Source organism: Somniosus microcephalus, unplaced genomic scaffold (genome assembly GCF_052327205.1).
Source record: "Somniosus microcephalus isolate GS21.2 unplaced genomic scaffold, FLI_Smic_1.0 unresolved_chr3, whole genome shotgun sequence".
NCBI classification, from domain to species: domain Eukaryota; kingdom Metazoa; phylum Chordata; class Chondrichthyes; order Squaliformes; family Somniosidae; genus Somniosus; species Somniosus microcephalus.
Genome location: NW_028225181.1, coordinates 16,549,122 through 16,570,600, shown reverse-complemented (window position 1 = coordinate 16,570,600; position 21,479 = coordinate 16,549,122). Strand labels below are relative to the sequence as shown.

Sequence of the window (21,479 nt, the reverse complement as noted above, 5' to 3'; positions counted from 1 at the left end):
ATTATTATCTGTCACTCTCTATCTGTCTAATTTATTAATTGCATTGCCCTTGTATTTACACACTGGATTATTATCTGTCACTCTCTCCCTGTCTAATTTATTAATTGCATTGCCCTTGTATTTGCAGACTGGGATTCTTGTTTGTGTTGCGTGCGCATCCTGTGCGTGTGACGTCCCTTCCGGCCGACGCCAGCTTCCGCTCGGCCCGGTCCACCCCCATCCAGCCTTTACCAAGATGGCGGCGACGGCGGGCCGCTGGTTTGGAGCCGGGCGCAGCGGGGCGGGCTGTGCTTAGCTGGAGTGTGGCTGGCAAGGAGAGGCCGAGGCTTCGGGGCCTGAGGCCTGCAGGCAGCTCATCCACCGTGGATGCAAACAACCCGCAGAATAGTTTTAATAATTCGTAAAAAACAAGCCATCTAAATATTGTACAGAACCCATTATAATTAACAATTAATCCACACCGCAATTAAGTCAAACCTTTACCAATTGAGCTGAATAAGCCTCTCCCATTTAATCAGCTAATTGAGAATAAAAACCTACAATTAATAATTGATCAACATATTTAATAATTTAGCTTAAAAATTAACAAATGCTGAATAAATAATTGATTTAATTTGACCAGACCTGTCATGATCTATAACTAAACCAGCAAACATCCGCGTCAACTAAATATTTCATAATTTAGCCAAATGTTTAACGATTGATTATCATATTTAATAATTTATCGAAACCCGCAACCTGCACATGTTCAATAAATTAACACGTGCTCAATAAGTAATTCATTAATTATTCGTAATTATTTAAACAGCTAATCGGTAAACATCTGCGCACTCTAAATCTTTAATTGTTTGTCTCAACATTTAATAATTTATCTAAATGTTTAAGAATCAATCTCGGTGTTTAAGTACCTTGAGCAAACTTGTAATTCTCCATAAAGGATGCTGAATATTTATTTAATCTGATTAATTTTACAAGTTATCTGAATAAATAAATAATCAACAATTCTTTACACTTAATAATCAATACTTAGGATTATTGATTTTTTTTTAAAGTCGAATTATTGATGATCTTAAGAAAAAGGCAACAAATAATCTTAATATTTTGAGATTAGCCATCAATAATCAATAGTTAACCTAAATAATGAATAATTAGCCTCTAATGCGCAGTCATCCATTGAATACTTAATTAAAACCTATTCTAATTTTAGATTAAATTCATTGAATAATCAATTGAGTCATCAGCTGTCAAATTGAACAAATAATTCATTAATTTCAAAGCGATTATTGAGTGAATCATTAATTTTAATGTCAATACTTAACATAAAGTCAAGAATTAAAATTAATAATTCACCAGTATATTTGAACGTCATCGCGAATACATTCATTGTGATAATCATTCATTGCTGCAACTGATACAAAGTGATTAATCCATTAAAAACAAGCGAATTTTCTGCTGAGCAATTGCCAATATATCAATTAATCTAATCCTTTGCTTCAGCAGATTTAATATTTATTGGAAATACACAGTGAAAAGGGGGCTGGGGGGCAAAGTTACTAACGTAAAGAATGACCAACAACTTTTAAAAGAAAGTCTGGGACAATTCTTCCGCACTGATTCATTGATCAGTCGGGGTGGGGGGGGACGTGCAATCCCCCTCCATGGCGGAGGATGATGAAGAGGATGCCTGGGGCAAAGGTCGGAAGCGGGGAGACGAGAGCCCGATGGAGGAGGTCTCCCGGGGTCAGCCGACCAGCAGGCTGAGGTGGAACGAGAACCCGAAGGACTCCGATTGGAACGAGGAGGAGACGGAGGAGGAGGAGGAGGAGGAGGAGGAGGAGAGTAGCACCACCACTGGCTCGCGCGCCGGAACGGAGGACGGTACGTCCAACTCGCTGAGGGGGGGGTTATTAACCGGCTGGGGCGGTCCTGAGGTCCACTCAGCTTGGGGTGCTGCGTGAAGGGCTCTAGAATTGGCCTCGGTACCCATTGATCAGGGAAGGGTTCCAATGATTCTTGTTGTAAAGTGTGTGCAGAGCTTTACTCTGTATCTAACCAGTGCTGTACCTGCCCTGGGAGTGTTTGATGGGACAGTGTAGAGGGAGCTTTACTCTGTATCTAACCCGTGCTGCACCTACCCTGGGTGTGTTTGATGGGACAGTGTAGAGGGAGCTTTACTCTGTATCTAACCCGTGCTGTACCTGCCCTGGGAGTGTTTGATGGGACAGTGAAGAGGGAGCTTTACTCTGTATCTAACCCATGCTGTACCTGCCCTGGGAGTGTTTGATGGGACAGTGTCGAGGGAGCTTTACTCTGTATCGAACCTGTGCTGTACCTGCCCTGGGAGTGTTTGATGGGACAGTGTTGAGGGAGCTTTACTCTGTATCTAACCCGTGCTGCACCTGCCCTGGGAATGTTTGATGGGACAGTGTAGAGGGAGCTTTACTCTGTATCTAACCCGTGCTGTACCTGCCCTGGGAGTGTTTGATGGGACAGTGTAGAGGGAGCTTTACTCTGTATCTAACCCGTGCTGTACCTGCCCTGGGAGTGTTTGATGGGACAGTGCAGAGGGAGCTTTACTCTGTATCTAACCTGTGCTGTACCTGCCCTGGGAGTGTTTGATGGACAGTGTAGAGGGAGCTTTACTCTGTATCTAACCCGTGCTGTACCTGCCCTGGGAGTGTTTGATGGGACAGTGTAGAGGGAGCTTTACTCTGTATCTAACCCATGCTGTACCGGACCTGGGAGTGTTTGATGGGACAGTGTAGAGGGAGCTTTACTCTGTATCTAACCCGTGCTGTACCTGCCCTGGGAATGTTTGATGGGACAGTGTAGAGGGAGCTTTACTCTGTATCTAACCCGTGCTGTACCTGCCCTGGGAGTGTTTGATGGGACAGTGTAGAGGGAGCTTTACTGTGTATCTAACCCGTGCTGTACCTGCCCTGGGAGTGTTTGATGGGACAGTGTAGAGGGAGCTTTACTCTGTATCTAACCCGTGCTGTACCTGCCCTGGGAGTGTTTGATGGGACAGTGTAGAGGAAGCTTTACTCTGTATCCAACCCGTGCTGTACCTGCCCTGGGAGTGTTTGATGGGACAGTGTAGAGGGAGCTTTACTCTGTATCTAACCCGTGCTGTACCTGCCCTGGGAATGTTTGATGGGACAGTGTAGAGGGAGCTTTACTGTGTATCTAACCCGTGCTGTACCTGCCCTGCGTGTGTTTGATGGGACAGTGTAGAGGGAGCTTTACTCTGTATCTAACCCGTGCTGTACCTGCCCTGTGAGTGTTTGATGGGACAGTGTAGAGGGAGCTTTACTCTGTATATAACCCGTGCTGTATCTGCCCTGGGAGTGTTTGATAGGACAGTGTAGAGGGAGCTTTACTCTGTATCTAACCCGTGCTGTACCTGCCCTGGCAGTGTTTGATGGGACAGTGTAGAGGGAGCTTTACTCTGTATCTAACCCGTGCTATACCTGCCCTGGGAGTGTTTGATGGGACAGTGTAGAGGGAGCTTTACTCTGTATCTAACCCGTGCTGTACCTGCCCTGGGAGTGTTTGATGGACAGTGTAGAGGGAGCTTTACTCTGTATCTAACCCGTGCTGTACCTGCCCTGGGAGTGTTTGATGGGAGAGTGTCGAGGGAGCTTTACTCTGTATCTAACCCGTGCTGTACCTGCCCTGGGAGTGTTTGATGGGACAGTGCAGAGGGAGCTTTACTCTGTATCTAACCCATGCTGTACCTGCCCTGGGAGTGTTTGATGGGACAGTGTAGAGGGAGCTTTACTCTGTATCTAACCTGTGCTGTGTGGTAAACCACGTTCACTATCGTATCACTGTTAGTAGTTAGCACTGTTCACCACTGTTCGTTATAACTGTATCACTGACCACTATTGTATCACGGTACGAGGTCGCCTCTTGCCACACTGCTATACCTGGGATGACCACCGCCGACTCCGCCTTGGCTCCACCCACCAGGCCAGGTATAAAGGTGAGCGACTGACTGGTATTCCTCCTGCTTGGATCGGATCACCCACGAGAGTGGGCTCTGTTATTTAGTCAATAAAAACCTTTAGTCACCTTCGTAACTCTTCGCCTTTTATTGGAGGAATTGATAGGTATATCAATTTTATTGACTAAATTTAATGATGTCCGACAACGAGTCACAACCGGCGGAGGAGCCACCAGCGCAGCTCCCAGGAGCACAGCCACACCAGCCAGCTTGGCTGCGAGCCCTCAGACCGCCGTACCTGGACCTGAACCCACGAGCAGCAAACTCAGCCGCAGACTTTAAACACTGGCTGGTCTGCTTCGAATCATACCTGAGAGAATCCAGCGTCCCTCAGGCATCCAAACTAAGTGTCCTGCAGGCGCAACTGAGCCCGAGAGTATACACTCTCATCGAGGACATGACTACCTACGAGACCGCCATCAACCTGCTGAAACAGAAGTACCGGACCCCGGTAAACTACATGTACGCTAGGCACCTCCTAAGATCACGGCCGCAACAGCCAGGAGAATCAGTAGCCGAATTCTCACAGGCGCTATATGCACTCGCCAGGAACTGTGACTTTAAATCGGTTTCGGCAGCCGAAAATACTGAAGATAATATCCGCGACGCATTCCTGAAAGGCCTACGGTCCGAGTACTCACGGCAAAGACTGCTGGAAGCTAAAGACCTCAGCATGGAAAAAGCTGAAGCCCTCGCTATCTCCCTGGAAGTGGCCCACCAAGATCAGGAAGCATTCACCAGGTACTGCTCGCGACCCTGGGACTCGGGCCCGACCCCTACCACAGCACCCTTCCCAGCGCCGCCCCCGGGACCTACCTCTGCGTCGGCGTCCCGGACCCGACCGGCCCCGCCACCCCCGGCACCGGCCCCGATATCGGGCATCCGCGATCGGGCCGCCGGCTGTTTTTTTTGTGGCCAGGAGAAGCACCCGAGGTCGCGCTGCCCAGCCAAGAACTCCACATGCAGAACCTGCCTGAAGAAAGGCCACTTCTCCAAGGCCTGCAGGAGCGGATCCTCAGAGGCCAGCAGTGCCGCATGCGAACTATGGGGGCGGCCATCTTCGTTTAGGGCAACTGAGGCCAGCATCCCCACACATGAGTCATGGGGGCGGCCATCTTTGTTTAGGGCAACTGAGGCCAGCATCCCCACACATGAGTCATGGGGGCGGCCATCTTTGATTAAGGCAACCGACCCCAATAGTGCCTCATGTGAGCTACGGGGGCAGCCATCTTCTCCGTCATTTTGCCCTACCTCGTGGGAGACGCCATTTTACTCACCACGCCCGACCGCCTCGCCCGCAGATGACAACGACTCGCTCAGCTACACACTAGCTTCCGTCACCCTGGACCAAGCCCGCCCGCACCATCTGTCCAAGTCAATGATGGACATCAAAGTGAACGGCCACGCCACGACCTGCCTGTTCGACAGCGGAAGCACGGAGAGCTTCATCCACCCAGACACGGTGAGCCACTACTCCCTCTCTGTCCTACCAACGCGCAGCCGAATCTCGATGGCATCGAGGTCCCACGCCACGGACATCAGCAGCTACTGTGTCGTGACCCTGTCGGTTAAGGGCACGGAGTATAAAAACTTTAAACTCCTCGTCCTCCCCCATCTCTGCGCTGCCGTCCTACTAGGGCTGGACTTCCAATCCCACCTCCAAAGCGTAACCCTAGCATACGGTGGACCCCTCCCCCCACTCACAGTCAACAACCAGCAAACGTTAAACCGCCCACCGCGTAACACCTGCAGCCTCTCCACCCTCAAGGTCCCGCCACCCTCTCTGTTTGCTAACCTTACCCCTGACTGCAAACCCGTCGCTACCAAGAGCAGGCGGTATAGCGCCGGGGACAGAGCCTTCATTAGCTCTGAGGTGCGGCGCCTCCTGAAAGAGGGCATTATCGAGGGGAGCAGCAGCCCCTGGCGTGCCCAGGTCGTAGTCGTAAAGACCGGCGATAAAAACCGCCTGGTCATCGACTACAGCCAGACCATAAACAGATATACCCAGCTGGACGCATACCCCCTCCCCCGCATATCTGACATGGTCAATCAGATTGCACAGTATAAAGTATTCTCGACCATCGACCTGAAGTCGGCCTACCACCAACTCCCTATCCACCCTGAGGACCGCCAGTATACCGCCTTCGAGGCGAATGGGCGCCTATACCACTTCCTTAGGGTCCCCTTCGGTGTCACTAATGGGGTCTCGGTCTTCCAAAGGGAGATGGACCAGATGGTTGACCAGAACGAACTGCAGGCTACATTCCCCTACCTAGATAACGTCACTATCTGCGGCCGCGACCGGCAGGAACATGACGCGAATCTGGAGAAATTCCTCCGTACGGCCCAACGGCTGAACCTCACCTACAATAAGGAGAAATGCGTGTTTAACACCACACGCCTTGCCATCCTCGGCTGCGTAGTGGAGAACGGAATCATCGGCCCCGACCCAGAAAGAATGCGCCCCCTCATGGAGCTACCCCTCCCCCACTGCCCTAAAGCACTTAGGAGAACCCTGGGGCTTTTCGCCTACTATGCCCAATGGGTACCCAATTACGCGGACAAAGCCAGACCCCTCCTGAAAGCCACTTCCTTCCCCCTCACGGAGGAGGCGTGCGCGGCCTTCTCCCTCATTAAGGGAGACATAGCCAAGGCCACGATGCACGCAGTGGACGAGTCCATCCCCTTCCAGGTGGAGAGCGACGCATCCGACTTCGCCTTAGCCGCCACCCTAAACCAGGAGGGGAGGCCAGTGGCCTTCTTCTCAAGGACCCTACAGGGCCCCGAGATCCGACATTCGTCGGTCGAGAAAGAGGCCCAGGCGATCGTGGAGGCAGTACGGCGCTGGAGGCACTACCTGGCAGGCAAACGATTTACCCTCCTCACCGACCAGCGTTCGGTGGCTTTCATGTTTAATAACAAGCTGAAGGGCAAAATCAAGAATGACAAGATCTTGAGATGGAGAATCGAGCTCTCCACCTACGATTATGAGATCTTGTACCGGCCAGGCAAGCTGAACGAATCCCCTGATGCCCTTTCACGAATGACATGCGCCAGCGCGCATATCGATAGGCTTCAGACCCTCCACGACCAGCTCTGCCACCCCGGAGTCACCAGACTCTACCATTTCATTAAGGCCCGCAACCTGACCTACTCCATCGAGGAGGTCAGGACCATGACCAGGAACTGCCAGACCTGTGCGGAGTGCAAACCGCACTTCTATAGGCCGGACCGAGCAAGCCTGATCAAGGCCACCCGCCCCTTCGAGCGCCTGAGCATCGACTTTAAGGGGCCCCTCCCGTCCTCTGACCGTAATGTGTACTTCCTCAACATCGTTGATGAGTACTCCCGTTTCCCCTTTGCCTTCCCCTGCCCCGACATGACCAGTAGCACGGTCATCAAGTGCCTGAATGCCCTCTTCGCCTTGTTCGGGTTCCCGAACTATATACACAGCGACCGGGGCTCCTCCTTCATGAGCGAGGAACTCCGGCAATTCCTCCTAGAGAGAGGTATTGCAGCAAGCAGGACCACCAGCTACAACCCCAGAGGTAACGGTCAGGTGGAAAGAGAGAACGCGACGGTATGGAAGGCCGTCCTCTTAGCCTTAAAGTCTAAGGGCCTCCCAACCTCCCGCTGGCAAGAAGTTCTCCCGACAGCGCTGCACTCCATCCGGTCATTACTTTGCACGGCCACTAACACCACCCCCCATGAACGAATGTTCGTTTTCCCCAGGAAGTCGACTACGGGAACCACTCTACCAACCTGGCTGACCGCCCCGGGGCCGGTCTGGCTGCGGAAACACGTGAGGGCCCATAAAACGGACCCCCTGGTCGAGAGGGTGAACCTCCTGCACGCCAACCCCCAGTACGCCTACGTGGCGTACCCAGACGGGCGGGAGGACACTGTCTCCCTACGAGACCTCGCACCCTCAGCCGATCCGGAAACACCGCCACCACCCCCCCCAACCCCAGCCCAGGTAGACGGCATGCCGGAACCCCACGAGCCCTCGCCGACCACGCAAACACCAGCATCAACACCGGATAAGGCACCAGCACCGGATAAGGCAACACCACCGCTGCGGCGATCGGAGAGGCTTACGAAGCCTCCGGACAGACTGACCTACCAGAATTGGTAGTACACTTCACCCCGCCGGACTTAATTCTAAACAAGGGGTGAATGTGGTAAACCACGTTCACTATCGTATCACTGTTAGTAGTTAGCACTGTTCACCACTGTTCGTTATAACTGTATCACTGACCACTATTGTATCACGGTACGAGGTCGCCTCTTGCCACACTGCTATACCTGGGATGACCACCGCCGACTCCGCCTTGGCTCCACCCACCAGGCCAGGTATAAAGGTGAGCGACTGACTGGTATTCCTCCTGCTTGGATCGGATCACCCACGAGAGTGGGCTCTGTTATTTAGTCAATAAAAACCTTTAGTCACCTTCGTAACTCTTCGCCTTTTATTGGAGGAATTGATAGGTATATCATGCTGTACCTGCCCTGGGAGTGTTTGATGGGACAGTGTAGAGGGAGCTTTACTCTGTATCTAACCCGTGCTGTACCTGCCCTGGGAGTGTTTGATGGGACAGTGTAGAGGGAGCTTTACTCTGTATCTAACCCGTGCTGTACCTGCCCTGGGAGTGTTTGATGGGACAGTGTAGAGGGAGCTTTACTCTGTATCTAACCCGTGCTGTACCTGCCCTGCGTGTGTTTGATGGGACAGTGTAGAGGGAGCTTTACTCTGTATCTAACCCGTGCTGTACCTGCCCTGGGAGTGTTTGATGGGATAGTGTCGAGGGAGCTTTACTCTGTATCTAACCCGTGCTGTAACTGCCCTGGGATTGTTTGATGGGACCGTGTAGAGGGAGCTTTACTCTGTATCTAACCCGTGCTGTACCTGCCCTGGGAGTGTTTGATGGGACAGTGCAGAGGGAGCTTTACTCTGTATCTAACCCATGCTGTACCTGCCCTGGGAGTGTTTGATGGGACAGTGTAGAGGGAGCTTTACTCTGTATCTAACCTGTGCTGTACCTGCCCTGGGAGTGTTTGATGGGACAGTGTAGAGGGAGCTTTACTCTGTATCTAACCCGTGCTGTACCTGCCCTGGGAGTGTTTGATGGGACAGTGTAGAGGGAGCTTTACTCTGTATCTAACATGTGCTGTACCTGCCCTGGGAGTGTTTGATGGGACATTGTAGAGGGAGCTTTACTCTGTATCTAACCTGTGCTGTACCTGCCCTGGGAGTGTTTGATGGGACATTGTAGAGGGAGCTTTACTCTGTATCTAACCTGTGCTGTACCTGCCCTGGGAGTGTTTGATGGGACAGTGTAGAGGGAGCTTTACTCTGTATCTAACCCCGTGCTGTACCTGCCCTGGGAGTGTTTGATGGGACAGTGTAGAGGGAGCTTTACTCTGTATCTAACCCGTGCTGTACCTGCCCTGGGAATGTTTGATGGGACAGTGTAGAGGGAGCTTTACTCTGTATCTAACCCGTGCTGTACCTGCCCTGGGAGTGTTTGATGGGACAGTGTAGAGGGAGCTTTACTGTGTATCTAACCCGTGCTGTACCTGCCCTGGGAGTGTTTGATGGGACAGTGTAGAGGGAGCTTTACTCTGTATCTAACCCGTGCTGTACCTGCCCTGGGAGTGTTTGATGGGACAGTGTAGAGGGAGCTTTACTCTGTATCTAACCCGTGCTGTACCTGCCCTGGGAGTGTTTGATGGGATAGTGTAGAGGGAGCTTTACTCTGTATCTAACCCCGTGCTGTACCTGCCCTGGGAGTGTTTGATGGGACAGTGTAGAGGGAGCTTTACTCTGTATCTAACCCGTGCTGTACCTGCCCTGGGAGTGTTTGATGGGACAGTGTAGAGGGAGCTTTATTCTGTATCTAACACGTGCTGTACCTGCCCTGGGAGTGTTTGATGGGACATTGTAGAGGGAGCTTTACTATGTATCTAAGCTGTGCTGTACCTGCCCTGGGAGTGTTTGATGGGACAGTGTAGAGGGAGCTTTACTCTGTATCTAACCCCGTGCTGTACCTGCCCTGGGAGTGTTTGATGGGACAGTGTAGAGGGAGCTTTACTCTGTATCTAACCCGTGCTGTACCTGCCCTGGGAGTGTTTGATGGGACAGTGTAGAGGGAGCTTTACTCTGTATCTAACACGTGCTGTACCTGCCCTGGGAGTGTTTGATGGGACATTGTAGAGGAAGCTTTACTCTGTATCTAACCCGTGCTGTACCTGCCCTGGGAGTGTTTGATGGGGCAGTGTAGAGGGAGCTTTACTCTGTATCTAACCCGTGCTGTACCTGCCCTGGGAGTGTTTGATGGGACAGTGTAGAGGGAGCTTTACTCTGTATCTAACCCATGCTGCACCTGCCCTGGGAGTGTTTGATGGGGCAGTTTAGAGGGAGATTTACTCTGTATCTAACCCGTGCTGTACCTGCCCTGGGAGTGTTTGATGGGACAGTGTAGAGGGAGCTTTACTCTGTATCTAACCCGTGCTGTACCTGCCCTGGGGGTGTTTGATGGGACAGTGTAGAGGGAGCTTTATCCTGTATCTAACCTGTGCTGTACCTGCCCTGGGGGTGTTTGATGGGACAGTGTAGAGGGAGCTTTATCCTGTATCTAACCCGTGCTGTACCTGCCCTGGGAGTGTTTGATGGGACAGTGTAGAGGGAGCTTTACTCTGTATCTAACCCGTGCTGTACCTGCCCTGGGAGTGTTTGATGGGACAGCATAGAGGGAGCTTTACTCTGTATCTAACCTGTGCTGTACCTGCCCTGGGAGTGTTTGATGGGACAGTGTAGAGGGAGCTTTACTCTGTGTCTGACCCGTGCTTTACCTGCCCTGGGGGTGTTTGATGGGACAGTGTAGAGGGAGCTTTACTCTGTATCTAACCCGTGTGTGATGAAATATGTCATTCATCAGACTCTCTATTTAACTACATATATTGTATATAGTGCACCGCCCCCCTTTCTCCCCATTGGGTGTGTCGGCTCCGCCCATACCTGGCCCTACTTCAGACAAGCCCAGGCTTGTCTTGCAGCAGAACAGCAGAATGCTAGGTGAAGCTAGGTGAAGACACAGGCATCTTTCTTTGCTAATAAAAGCCTTGTTTTATCCAGTTAACTTTGAGCCTTGAAGTTATTGAGGTGCATCAATTTTATTAGCAAACTTTCAACGATGGATGAACTTTTGACACCGGAAAGCTTGGATTTGGACCCGCATGCTTCGGATGCATCGGCACGGTTTGGACACTGGTTCCAGTGCTTGGAATTTTTTATGGCCAATCTTTCCTCCCACAGTCCAAAGATGTGCGGGTTAGGTTGATTGGCTATGATAAATTGACCCTTAGTGTTAGGGGGATTAAATACGTGGGGTTATGGGGATAGGGTGGGATATGTGTTGGTGTAGGGGTTACGGAGATCGGGTGGGATATGTGTCGGTGCAGGCTCGATGGGCTGAAATGGCCTCTATCTGCATTGTGGGGTTTCTGTGATTCTGTGAACTCCGAAGCCGTCACAGCCTCTAAAGCCACCGGAGATGTGAAACTCGGGATCCTGCAGAATCGGGTAAGCCACCGGGTTTTTCCATTCATACAAGACGCCGCCACCTACCTGGATGCCTGCAACATGCTAAAGGCCCACTATCAGCGGCCTACCAACGAGGTGTACGCCAGGCACCTGCTTGCTACCTGCACACAGCGACCCGGAGAGTCGCTAGAGGACTTTCTAGTCACCCTAAAAGTGCTTGGCAAAGACTGCAAATGCAAAGACGTGAAAGCCACGGTATACACAGACGAGCTGATTCGGGATGTCTTTATCGCAGGCCTTAGCTCTAATTACATCCGGCAGAGACTGCTGGAGAAAACGGGCCTAGATCTGACACAGGCTGTGGACACAGCGCGATCGTTGGATGTGGCTCAGAAGAACTCTGACTCCTACTCGGCAGGCCGCGCGGCCCACGCCGCCTCTGTTTCCCCGCCCGGTAGCCCAACACCGTCGGGGCCCTGCTCTCCCCCCAGAAGCCCTACGACCGCCGCGACGCATCGGGGCCCCAAATGCTACTTCTGCGGGCAGCCGAAGCACACCAGGAACCTGTGCCCGGCGAAAGGCACCACCTGCTTTAAGTGCGGTAAGAAGGGGCACTTTGGGAAGGTGTGCAGAGGGAACCCCGCAGGCAAACCCGCCACCGCCGCGTGCGCGCCGTGGGAGCGGCCATCTTGGACGCCATCTTGTCCGACCTCGTGGGGTCCGCCATCTCGCGAGCAGACATCGTGGACGCCATCTTACCCGGCCTCGTGTGGCCCACCATCTTGTCCCGATCAGGGCCCTACAGTGGCGTCGATCACAGTGGACCAGTCCAGACCGCACCCACTATCCAAATCGATGGTGGACATCGAGGTAAACGGGTGCAAGGTTAAATGTTTAATTGACAGCGGGAGCACGGAGAGCTTCATTCACCCTGGTCTGGTACAACGACTCTCTCTAACTATAGTCCCTACTCGGGGCACGATCTCTATGGCCGACAAAACCCAGATATCGACTATTGCGGGTTACTGCGCGGTACGATTGTCCGTTAAAGGCACTGTATATAATAATTTTAAACTGTTAATTATGAAGGATTTATGTGTGAGCGTGATCTTGGGCCTGGATTTTCAGTGCCACCACCAAAGCATCACGCTCAATTTCGGTGGGACCCAGCCGCCCCTCACAGTGTGCGGTCTGGCTACCCTGAAGGTAAAGCCGCCTTCGCTATTCGCGAACCTTACCCCTAACTGCCAGCCAATAGCGACCAAAAGCAGGAGGTACAGCTGGGAGGACAGGCGGTTTATCGCGACCGAGGTAGACAGGCTCCTGAGGGAGCGCATTATTGAACGCAGCAACAGCCCGTGGCGCGCCCAAGTGGGGGTGGTGAGGGGTAGCGAGAAGAAGCGGATGGTGATTGACTATAATCAAACAGTCAACATCTATACCCAACTAGACGCCTACCCGCTACCCCGCATATCCGAGATGGTGAACCAAATCGCCCAATACCGGGTGTTCTCCACTATCGACCTCAAGTCAGCGTACCACCAGCTCCCTATCAGACCAGAGGACCGTTCGTACACCGCCTTCGAGGCAAACGGACGCCTCTACCAGTTCCTCAGAGTCCCCTTTGGGGTGACGAATGGGGTCTCGGTCTTTCAGAGGGAGATGGACCGCGTGGACCACCACTTGCAGGCAACCTTCCCCTATCTCGACAACGTCACCATCTGCGGCCACAACCAACAGGACCACGACTCAAACCTCGCGAGGTTTCTGAAAACCGCACAAAAACTCAACCTCACCTACAACGAGGACAAGTGCGTTTTCAACACCACGCGCCTCTGCATACTAGGCAGCGTGGTGGAGATTGGGGAAATCGGACCAGACCCCGACCGATTGCGCCCCCTACGGGAGCTGCCCCTGCCCAGCACCCCCAAAGCCCTGAAAAGGTGCCTGGGGTTATTCTCGTATTATGCCCAATGGGTCCCTAATTACTCCGATAAAGCCCGCCCCCTCTTGAAAGCATCCTCTTTCCCGCTCTCTGCTGAGGCCCATGCTGCCTTCAAAAGCATTAAGCAGGATATTGAGCGGGCCACGCTACAGGCAGTGGACGAGAACACTCCCTTTCAAGTGGAAAGTGATGCGTCTGACTTTGCCTTGGCGGCCACCCTCAACCAGGCGGGGCGGCCCGTAGCTTTCTTCTCGAGGACCCTCCAGGGGCCCGAGATCAGACACTCCTCCGTGGAAAAGGAGGCCCAAGCCATCGTGGAGGCAGTGCGCCACTGGCGGCACTACCTAGCCGGCAAACGCTTCACCCTACTTACCGACCAGCGGTCGGTAGCGTTTATGTTCAATAATAAACAGAGGGGGAAGATTAAAAATGATAAGATTCTTAGGTGGCGGATCGAGCTCTCCACCTTCGAGTACGACATCATATACCGGCCGGGGGCCCTTAACGAATCCCCCGACGCCCTCTCACGAGGGATGTGTGCCAACGCCACCGGGGATCGGCTACAGACCCTCCACAACGACCTCTGCCACCCAGGGGTCACACGGCTGTTCCACTTCATAAAGTCCCGCAACTTACCCTACTCGATTGAGGAGGTTCGGTCCCTGACCAGGAACTGCCGCACTTGCGCTGAGTGCAAGCCTCGGTTCTACCGCCCTGATTGAGCCCACCTAATCAAAGCTACACGGCCCTTTGAGCGGTTTAGCTTAGATTTCAAGGGCCCCCTCCCGTCCGTCGACCGCAATGTTTACTTCCTGAACATTGTGGACGAATACTCCCGTTTCCCATTCGCCTTCCCCTGCCCAGACATGATCAGCGCCACGGTCATTAAATGCCTCAACAGCCTGTTCTGCCTGTTCGGTATGCCAAGCTATATCCACACGGATAGGGGGGCGTCCTTCATGAGTGAAGAGCTGCGCCGGTACATGCTGTCCAGGGGGATTGCCACGAGCCGTACCACCAGCTACAACCCCCGGGGTAACGGTCAGGTGGAGCGAGAGAATGGGACAGTATGGAGGGCAGTCACCCTAACTCTAAGGACCAAGGGCCTCCCTATCTCCCGCTGGCAGGAAGTCCTCCCAGATGTGCTCCACTCAATACGGTCACTATTGTGTACCGCCACTAATGCCACGCCTCATGAGCTAATGTTTGTCTTTCCCCGGAAATCCACCTCGGGCGTATCCATACCGTCATGGCTCTCCACCCCAGGTCCGGTACTTCTGCGGAAGCATGTGAGGGGCCACAAGACGGACCCTCTCGTGGAGCCAGTGCACCTGCTCCACGCCAACCCCCAATATGCGTATGTCCGGCACGCCGACGGACGGGAGGACACTGTGTCCATAAAAGACCTCGCCCCAGCCGGTAACAACAGGAACAACGACAACGACTACAACAACAACCACAACAACTATTACCCACCCACTACTCTTTCATCACCCCCGGAAGTACACCAGCCAACGGTACCCCCACCACCTACTCCTTCAACAACCCCGGTGGCGCCCCCGGCAGAGACCCAGGAGACCACCCGGGACACCCAGCCGGCAACCGCGGCACCGCAACCGTTACGTCGGTCACAGAGGACTATCACACCCCCGGACAGACTAAATCTGTAGAAGGGGTGAATGTGATGAAATATGTCATTCATCAGACTCTGTATTTAACTACATATATTGTATTGCCTGCTCCTGTGTTTTACCTTGTATTGTGTATAGGGCACCGCCCCCTTTGTGTGTCGGCTCCGCCCATACCTGGCCCTACTTAAGACAAGCCCAGGCTTGTCTTGCAGCAGAATGCTAGGTGAAGACACAGGCATATTTCTTTGCCAATAAAAGCCTTGTTTTATCCAGTTAACTTTGAGCCTTGAAGTTATTGAGGCGCATCACCGTGCTGTACCTGCCCTGGGAGTGTTTGATGGGACAGTGTAGAGGGAGCTTTACTCTGTATCTAACCCGTGCTGTACCTGCCCTGGGAGTGTTTGATGGGACAGTGTAGAGGGAGCTTTACTCTGTATCTAACCCGTGCTGTACCTGCCCTGGGAGTGTTTGATGGGACAGTGTAGAGGGAGCTTTACTCTGTATCTAACCCGTGCTGTACCTGCCCTAGGAGTGTTTGATGGGACAGTGTAGAGGGAGCTTTACCCTGTATCTAACCGCGTGCTGTACCTGCCCTGGGAGTGTTTGATGGGACAGTGTAGAGGGAGCTTTACTCTGTATCTAACCCGTGCTGTACCTGCCCTGGGAGTGTTTGATGGGACACTGTAGAGGAAGCTTTACTCTGTGTCTAACCCCGTGCTGTACCTGCCCTGGGAGTGTTTGATGGGACAGTGTAGAGGGAGCTTTACTCTGTATCTAACCCGTGCTGTACCTGCCCTGGGAGTGTTTGATGGGGACAGTGTAGAGGGAGCTTTACTCTGTATCTAACCCGTGCTGTACCTGCCCTGGGAGTGTTTGATAGGACAGTGTAGAGGGAGCCTTACTCTGTATCTAACCCGTGCTGTACCTGCCCTGGGAGTGTTTGATGGGACAGTGTAGAGGGAGCTTTACTCTGTATCTAACCCCATGCTGTACCTGCCTTGGGAGTGTTTGATGGGACAGTGTAGAGGGAGCTTTACTCTGTATCTAACCCGTGCTGTACCTGCCCTGGGAGTGTTTGATGGGACAGTGTAGAGGGAGCTTTACTGTGTATCTAACCCGTGCTGTACCTGCCCTGGGAGTGTTTGATGGGACAGTGTAGAGGGAGATTTACTCTGTATCTAACCCGTGCTGTACCTGCCCTGGGAGTGTTTGATGGGACAGTGTAGAGGGAGCTTTACTCTGTATCTAACCCATGCTGTAGCTGCCCTGGGAGTGTTTGATGGGACAGTGTAGAGGGAGCTTTACTCTGTATCTAACCCGTGCTGTACCTGCCCTGGGAGTGTTTGATGGGACAGTGTAGAGGGAGCTTTACTCTGTATCTAACTCCATGCTGTGCCTGCCCTGGGAGTGTTTGATGGGACAGTGTAGAGGGAGCTTTACTCTGTATCTAACCCGTGCTGTACCTGCCCTGAGAGTGTTTGATGGGACAGTGTAGAGGGAGCTTTACTCTGTATCTAACCCATGCTGTACCTGCACTGGGAGTGTTTGATGGGACAGTGTAGAGGGAGCTTTACTCTGTATCTAACCCGTGCTGTACCTGCCCTGGGAGTGTTTGATGGGACAGTGTAGAGGGAGCTTTACTCTGTATCTAACCCGTGCTGTACCTGCCCTGGGAGTGTTTGATGGGACAGTGTAGAGGGAGCTTTACTCTGTATCTAACCCGTGCTGTACCTGCCCTGGGAGTGTTTGATGGGACAGTGTAGAGGGAGCTTTACTCTGTATCTAACCCGTGCTGTACCTGCCCTAGGAGTGTTTGATGGGACAGTGTAGAGGGAGCTTTACCCTGTATCTAACCGCGTGCTGTACCTGCCCTGGGAGTGTTTGATGGGACAGTGTAGAGGGAGCTTTATTCTGTATCTAACCCGTGCTGTACCTGCCCTGGGAGTGTTTGATGGGACACTGTAGAGGAAGCTTTACTCTGTATCTAACCCGTGCTGTACCTGCCCTGGGAGTGTTTGATAGGACAGTGTAGAGGGAGCCTTACTCTGTATCTAACCCGTGCTGTACCTGCCCTGGGAGTGTTTGATGGGACAGTGTAGAGGGAGCTTTACTCTGTATCTAACCCGTGCTGTACCTGCCCTGGGAGTTTTGAGGGACAGTGTAGAGGGAGCTTTACTCTGTATCTAACCCCATGCTGTACCTGCCTTGGGAGTGTTTGATGGGACAGTGTAGAGGGAGCTTTACTGTGTATCTAACCCGTGCTGTACCTGCCCTGGGAGTGTTTGATGGGACAGTGTAGAGGGAGCTTTACTCTGTATCTAACCCGTGCTGTACCTGCCCTGGGAGTGTTTGATGGGACAGTGTAGAGGGAGCTTTACTCTGTATCCAACCCGTGCTGTACCTGCCCTGGGAGTGTTTGATGGGACAGTGTAGTGGGAGCTTTACTCTGTATCTAACCCGTGCTGTACCTGCCCCGGGAGTGTTTGATGGGACAGTGTAGAGGGAGCTTTACTCTGTATCTAACTCGCGCTGTACCTGCCCTGGGAGTGTTTGATGGGACAGTGTAGAGGGAGCTTTACTCTGTATCTAACCCGTGCTGTACCTGCCCTGGGAGTGTTTGATGGGACAGTGTAGAGGGAGCTTTACTCTGTATCTAACCCGTGCTGTACCTGCCCCGGGAGTGTTTGATGGGACTGTGTAGAGGGAGCTTTACTCTGTATCTAACCCGTGCTGTACCTGCCCTGGGAGTGTTTGATGGGACAGTGTAGTGGGAGCTTTACTCTGTATCTAACCCGTGCTGTACCTGCCCTGGGAGTGTCTGATGGGACAGTGTAGAGGGAGCTTTACTCTGTATCTAACCCGTGCTGTACCTGCCCTAGGAGTGTTTGATGGGACAGTGTAGAGGGAGCTTTACTCTGTATCTAACTCGTGCTGTACCTGCCCCGGGAGTGTTTGATGGGACTGTGTAGAGGGAGCTTTACTCTGTATCTAACCCGTGCTGTACCTGCCCTGGGAGTGTTTGATGGGACAGTGCAGAGGGAGCTTTATTCTCTGCGCTACAACCTCCACCATAGCTATCCCAGTTGACAGAGCCTTGGATTTTCCTGTCATTGTACTCTCCCCGTCCCCCAGCTTATCATGTTTTCTTTCACTGTGACTTTATAGAGACAGTTTGGGAGAAGCTGTGTGGAAGCACGTGGAAGAAGGTGGCCTTTTGTTCACTAACCATCGCTGTTATCTGCGCAATCGTTGTGCTAATCCTGTATGGTGAAAGTAAGTCATGCCTTTTCCCCCACACCACACCGATAAGAGAGGGAGAGAGACAGAGACACGGCAAGACTGGAGGGAGCGACATGGGGAGAGGGGAGAGGGAGAGACACGGGGAGGAGGGAAGAGAGAGAGACACGGGGAGAGGGGAGAGAGAGACACGGGGAGAGAGAGGCACGGGGAGAGTGGAGAGAGAGACACGGGGAGAGGGGAGGGAGAGACACGGGGAGAGGGGAGAGAGAGAGACACGGGGAGAGAGAGACACGGGGAGAGTGGAGAGAGAGACACGGGGAGAGGAGAGAGAGAGACACGGGGAGAGTGGGGAGAGAGACACGGGGAGAGGGGGGCGAGACACGGGGGGAGAGACACGGGGAGAGGGGGGAGAGACACGGGGAGAGGGGGGAGAGACACGGGGAGAGGGGGAAGAGACACGGGGAGAGGGGAGAGAGAGACGGGGAGAGAGAGAGACGGGGAGACGGGGAGAGAGAGACGCGGGGAGAGGGGAGAGAGAGACACGGGGAGAGGGGAGAGAGAGACGGGGAGAGGGGAGAGAGACATGGGGAGAGGGGGGAGAGAGACACGGGGAGAGGGGGAGAGGGGAGAGTGAGACACGGGGAGAGGGGAGAGTGAGACACGGGGAGAGGGGAGAGAGAGACACGGGGAGAGGGGAGAGAGAGACACGGGGAGAGGGGAGAGAGAGACACGGGGAGAGGGGAGAGAGACACGGGGAGAGGGGAGAGAGAGACACGGGGAGAGGGGAGAGAGAGACACGGGGAGAGGGGGGAGAGAGACACGGGGAGAGGGGAGAGAGAGACACGGGGAGAGGGGAGAGAGAGACGGGGAGAGGGGAGAGAGACACGGGGAGAGGGGGAGAGAGACACGGGGAGAGGGGGAGAGGGGAGAGTGAGACACGGGGAGAGGGGAGAGAGAGACACGGGGAGAGGGGAGAGAGAGACACGGGGAGAGGGGAGAGAGAGACACGGGGAGAGGGGAGAGAGAGACACGGGGAGAGGGGAGAGAGAGACACGGGGAGAGGGGAGAGAGAGACACGGGGAGAGGGGAGAGAGAGACACGGGAGGAGGGGAGAGAGAGACACGGGAGGAGGGGAGAGAGAGACACGGGAGGAGGGGAGAGAGAGACACGGGGAGAGAGAGACACGGGAAGAGGGGAGAGAGAGACACGGGAAGAGGGGAGAGAGAGACACGGGAAGAGGGGAGAGAGAGACACGGGAAGAGGGGAGAGAGAGACACGGGAAGAGGGGAGAGAGAGACACGGGAAGAGGGGAGAGAGAGACACGGGAAGAGGGGAGAGAGAGACACGGGGAGAGAGAGACACGGGAAGAGGGGAGAGAGAGACACGGGAAGAGGGGAGAGAGAGACACGGGAAGAGGGGATAGAGAGACACGGGAAGAGGGGAGAGAGAGACACGGGAAGAGGGGAGAGAGAGACACGGGGAGAGGGGAGAGAGACACGGGGAGAGGGGGGAGAGAGACACGGGGAGAGGGGGAGAGACACGGGGAGAGGGGAGAGAGACACGGGGAGAGGGGAGAGAGAGACACGGGGAGAGGGGAGAGAGAGACACGGGGAGAGGGGGGAGAGAGACACGGGGAGAGAGGGGAGAGAGACACGGGGAGAGGGGGAGAGAGAGACACGGTGAGAGGGGAGAGAGAGACACGGGAAGAGGGGAGAGAGAGACACGGGAAGAGGGGAGAGAGAGACACGGGAAGAGGGGAGAGAGAGACACGGGAAGAGGGGAGAGAGAGACACGGGGAGAGGGGAGAGAGACACGGGGAGAGGGGGGAGAGAGACACGGGGAGAGGGGGGAGAGAGACACGGGGAGAGGGGAGAGAGAGACACGGTGAGAGGGGAGAGAGAGACACGGTGAGAGGGGAGAGAGAGACACGGGGAGAGGGGAGAGAGAGACACGGGAGAGGGGAGAGAGAGACACGGGGAGAGGGGAGAGAGAGACACGGGGAGAGGGGAGAGAGAGACACGGGGAGAGGGGAGAGAGAGACACGGGGAGAGAGACACGGGGAGAGAGAGACACGGGGAGAGAGAGGCACGGGGAGAGGGGAGAGAGAGGCACTGGAGAGGGGAGAGAGAGACACGGGGAGAGGGGAGAGAGAGACACGGGGAGAGGGGAGAGAGAGACACGGGGAGAGGGAGACACGGGGAGAGACGGGAGAGGGGAGGGAGAGACACGGGGAGAGGGGAGAGAGACACGGGGAGAGGAGAGAGAGAGATGACGGGAGAGAGGGGGAGAGAGACACGGGGAGAGGGAACGGAGCGACACGAGAGAGAGAGAGAGAGAGACACGGGGCGAGGGGAGAGAGAGACATGGGGAGAGAGACACGGGGAGAGGAGAGAGAGAGACACGGGGAGAGGGGAGAGAGAGACACGGGGAGAGGGGAGAGAGAGACACGGGGAGAGAGAGACACGGGGAGAGGGGAGAGAGAGACACGGGGAGAGGGGAGAGAGAGACACGGGGAGAGGGGAGAGAGATGCACTGGGAGAGGGGAGAGAGAGACGAGGCGAGAGAGAGACACGGGGAGAGGGAGACACGGGGAGAGACGGGAGAGGGGAGGGAGAGACACGGGGAGAGGAGAGAGAGAGATGACGGGAGAGAGGGGGAGAGAGACACGGGGAGAGGGAACGGAGCGACACGAGAGAGAGAGAGAGAGAGACACGGGGCGAGGGGAGAGAGAGACATGGGGAGAGAGACACGGGGAGAGGAGAGAGAGAGACACGGGGAGAGGGGAGAGAGAGACATGGGGAGAGGGGAGAGAGAGACACGGGGAGAGAGAGACACGGGGAGAGGGGAGAGAGAGACACGGGGAGAGAGAGACACGGGGAGAGGGGAGAGAGAGACACGGGGAGAGGGGAGAGAGAGACACGGGGAGAGGGGAGAGAGATGCACTGGGAGAGGGGAGAGAGAGACGAGGCGAGAGAGAGACACGGGGAGAGGGGAGAGAGAGACACGGGGAGAGGGAGACACGGGGAGAGACGGGAGAGAGAGACACGGGGAGAGGGGAGGGAGACATGGGGAGAGGAGAGAGAGAGATGACGGGAGAGAGAGAGACACGGGGAG

At 54.2% G+C, this 21,479-nt stretch overlaps 1 protein-coding gene across 1 annotated transcript in view; it reads left to right on the top strand.

The window, feature by feature from the left end:
- The first annotated feature begins 225 nt into the window (after positions 1-225).
- LOC147091230 (CD209 antigen-like protein A) overlaps positions 226-21,479 on the top strand; it is a 130,694-nt gene continuing 109,440 nt past the window's right edge. The window contains exons 1-2 of the mRNA XM_085976697.1: positions 226-1,878; positions 18,291-18,398. Coding sequence (XP_085832823.1) covers positions 1,659-1,878; positions 18,291-18,398 — 328 coding nt within the window. The 5' untranslated portion in view covers positions 226-1,658. The remainder of the gene's footprint in view (positions 1,879-18,290; positions 18,399-21,479) is intronic.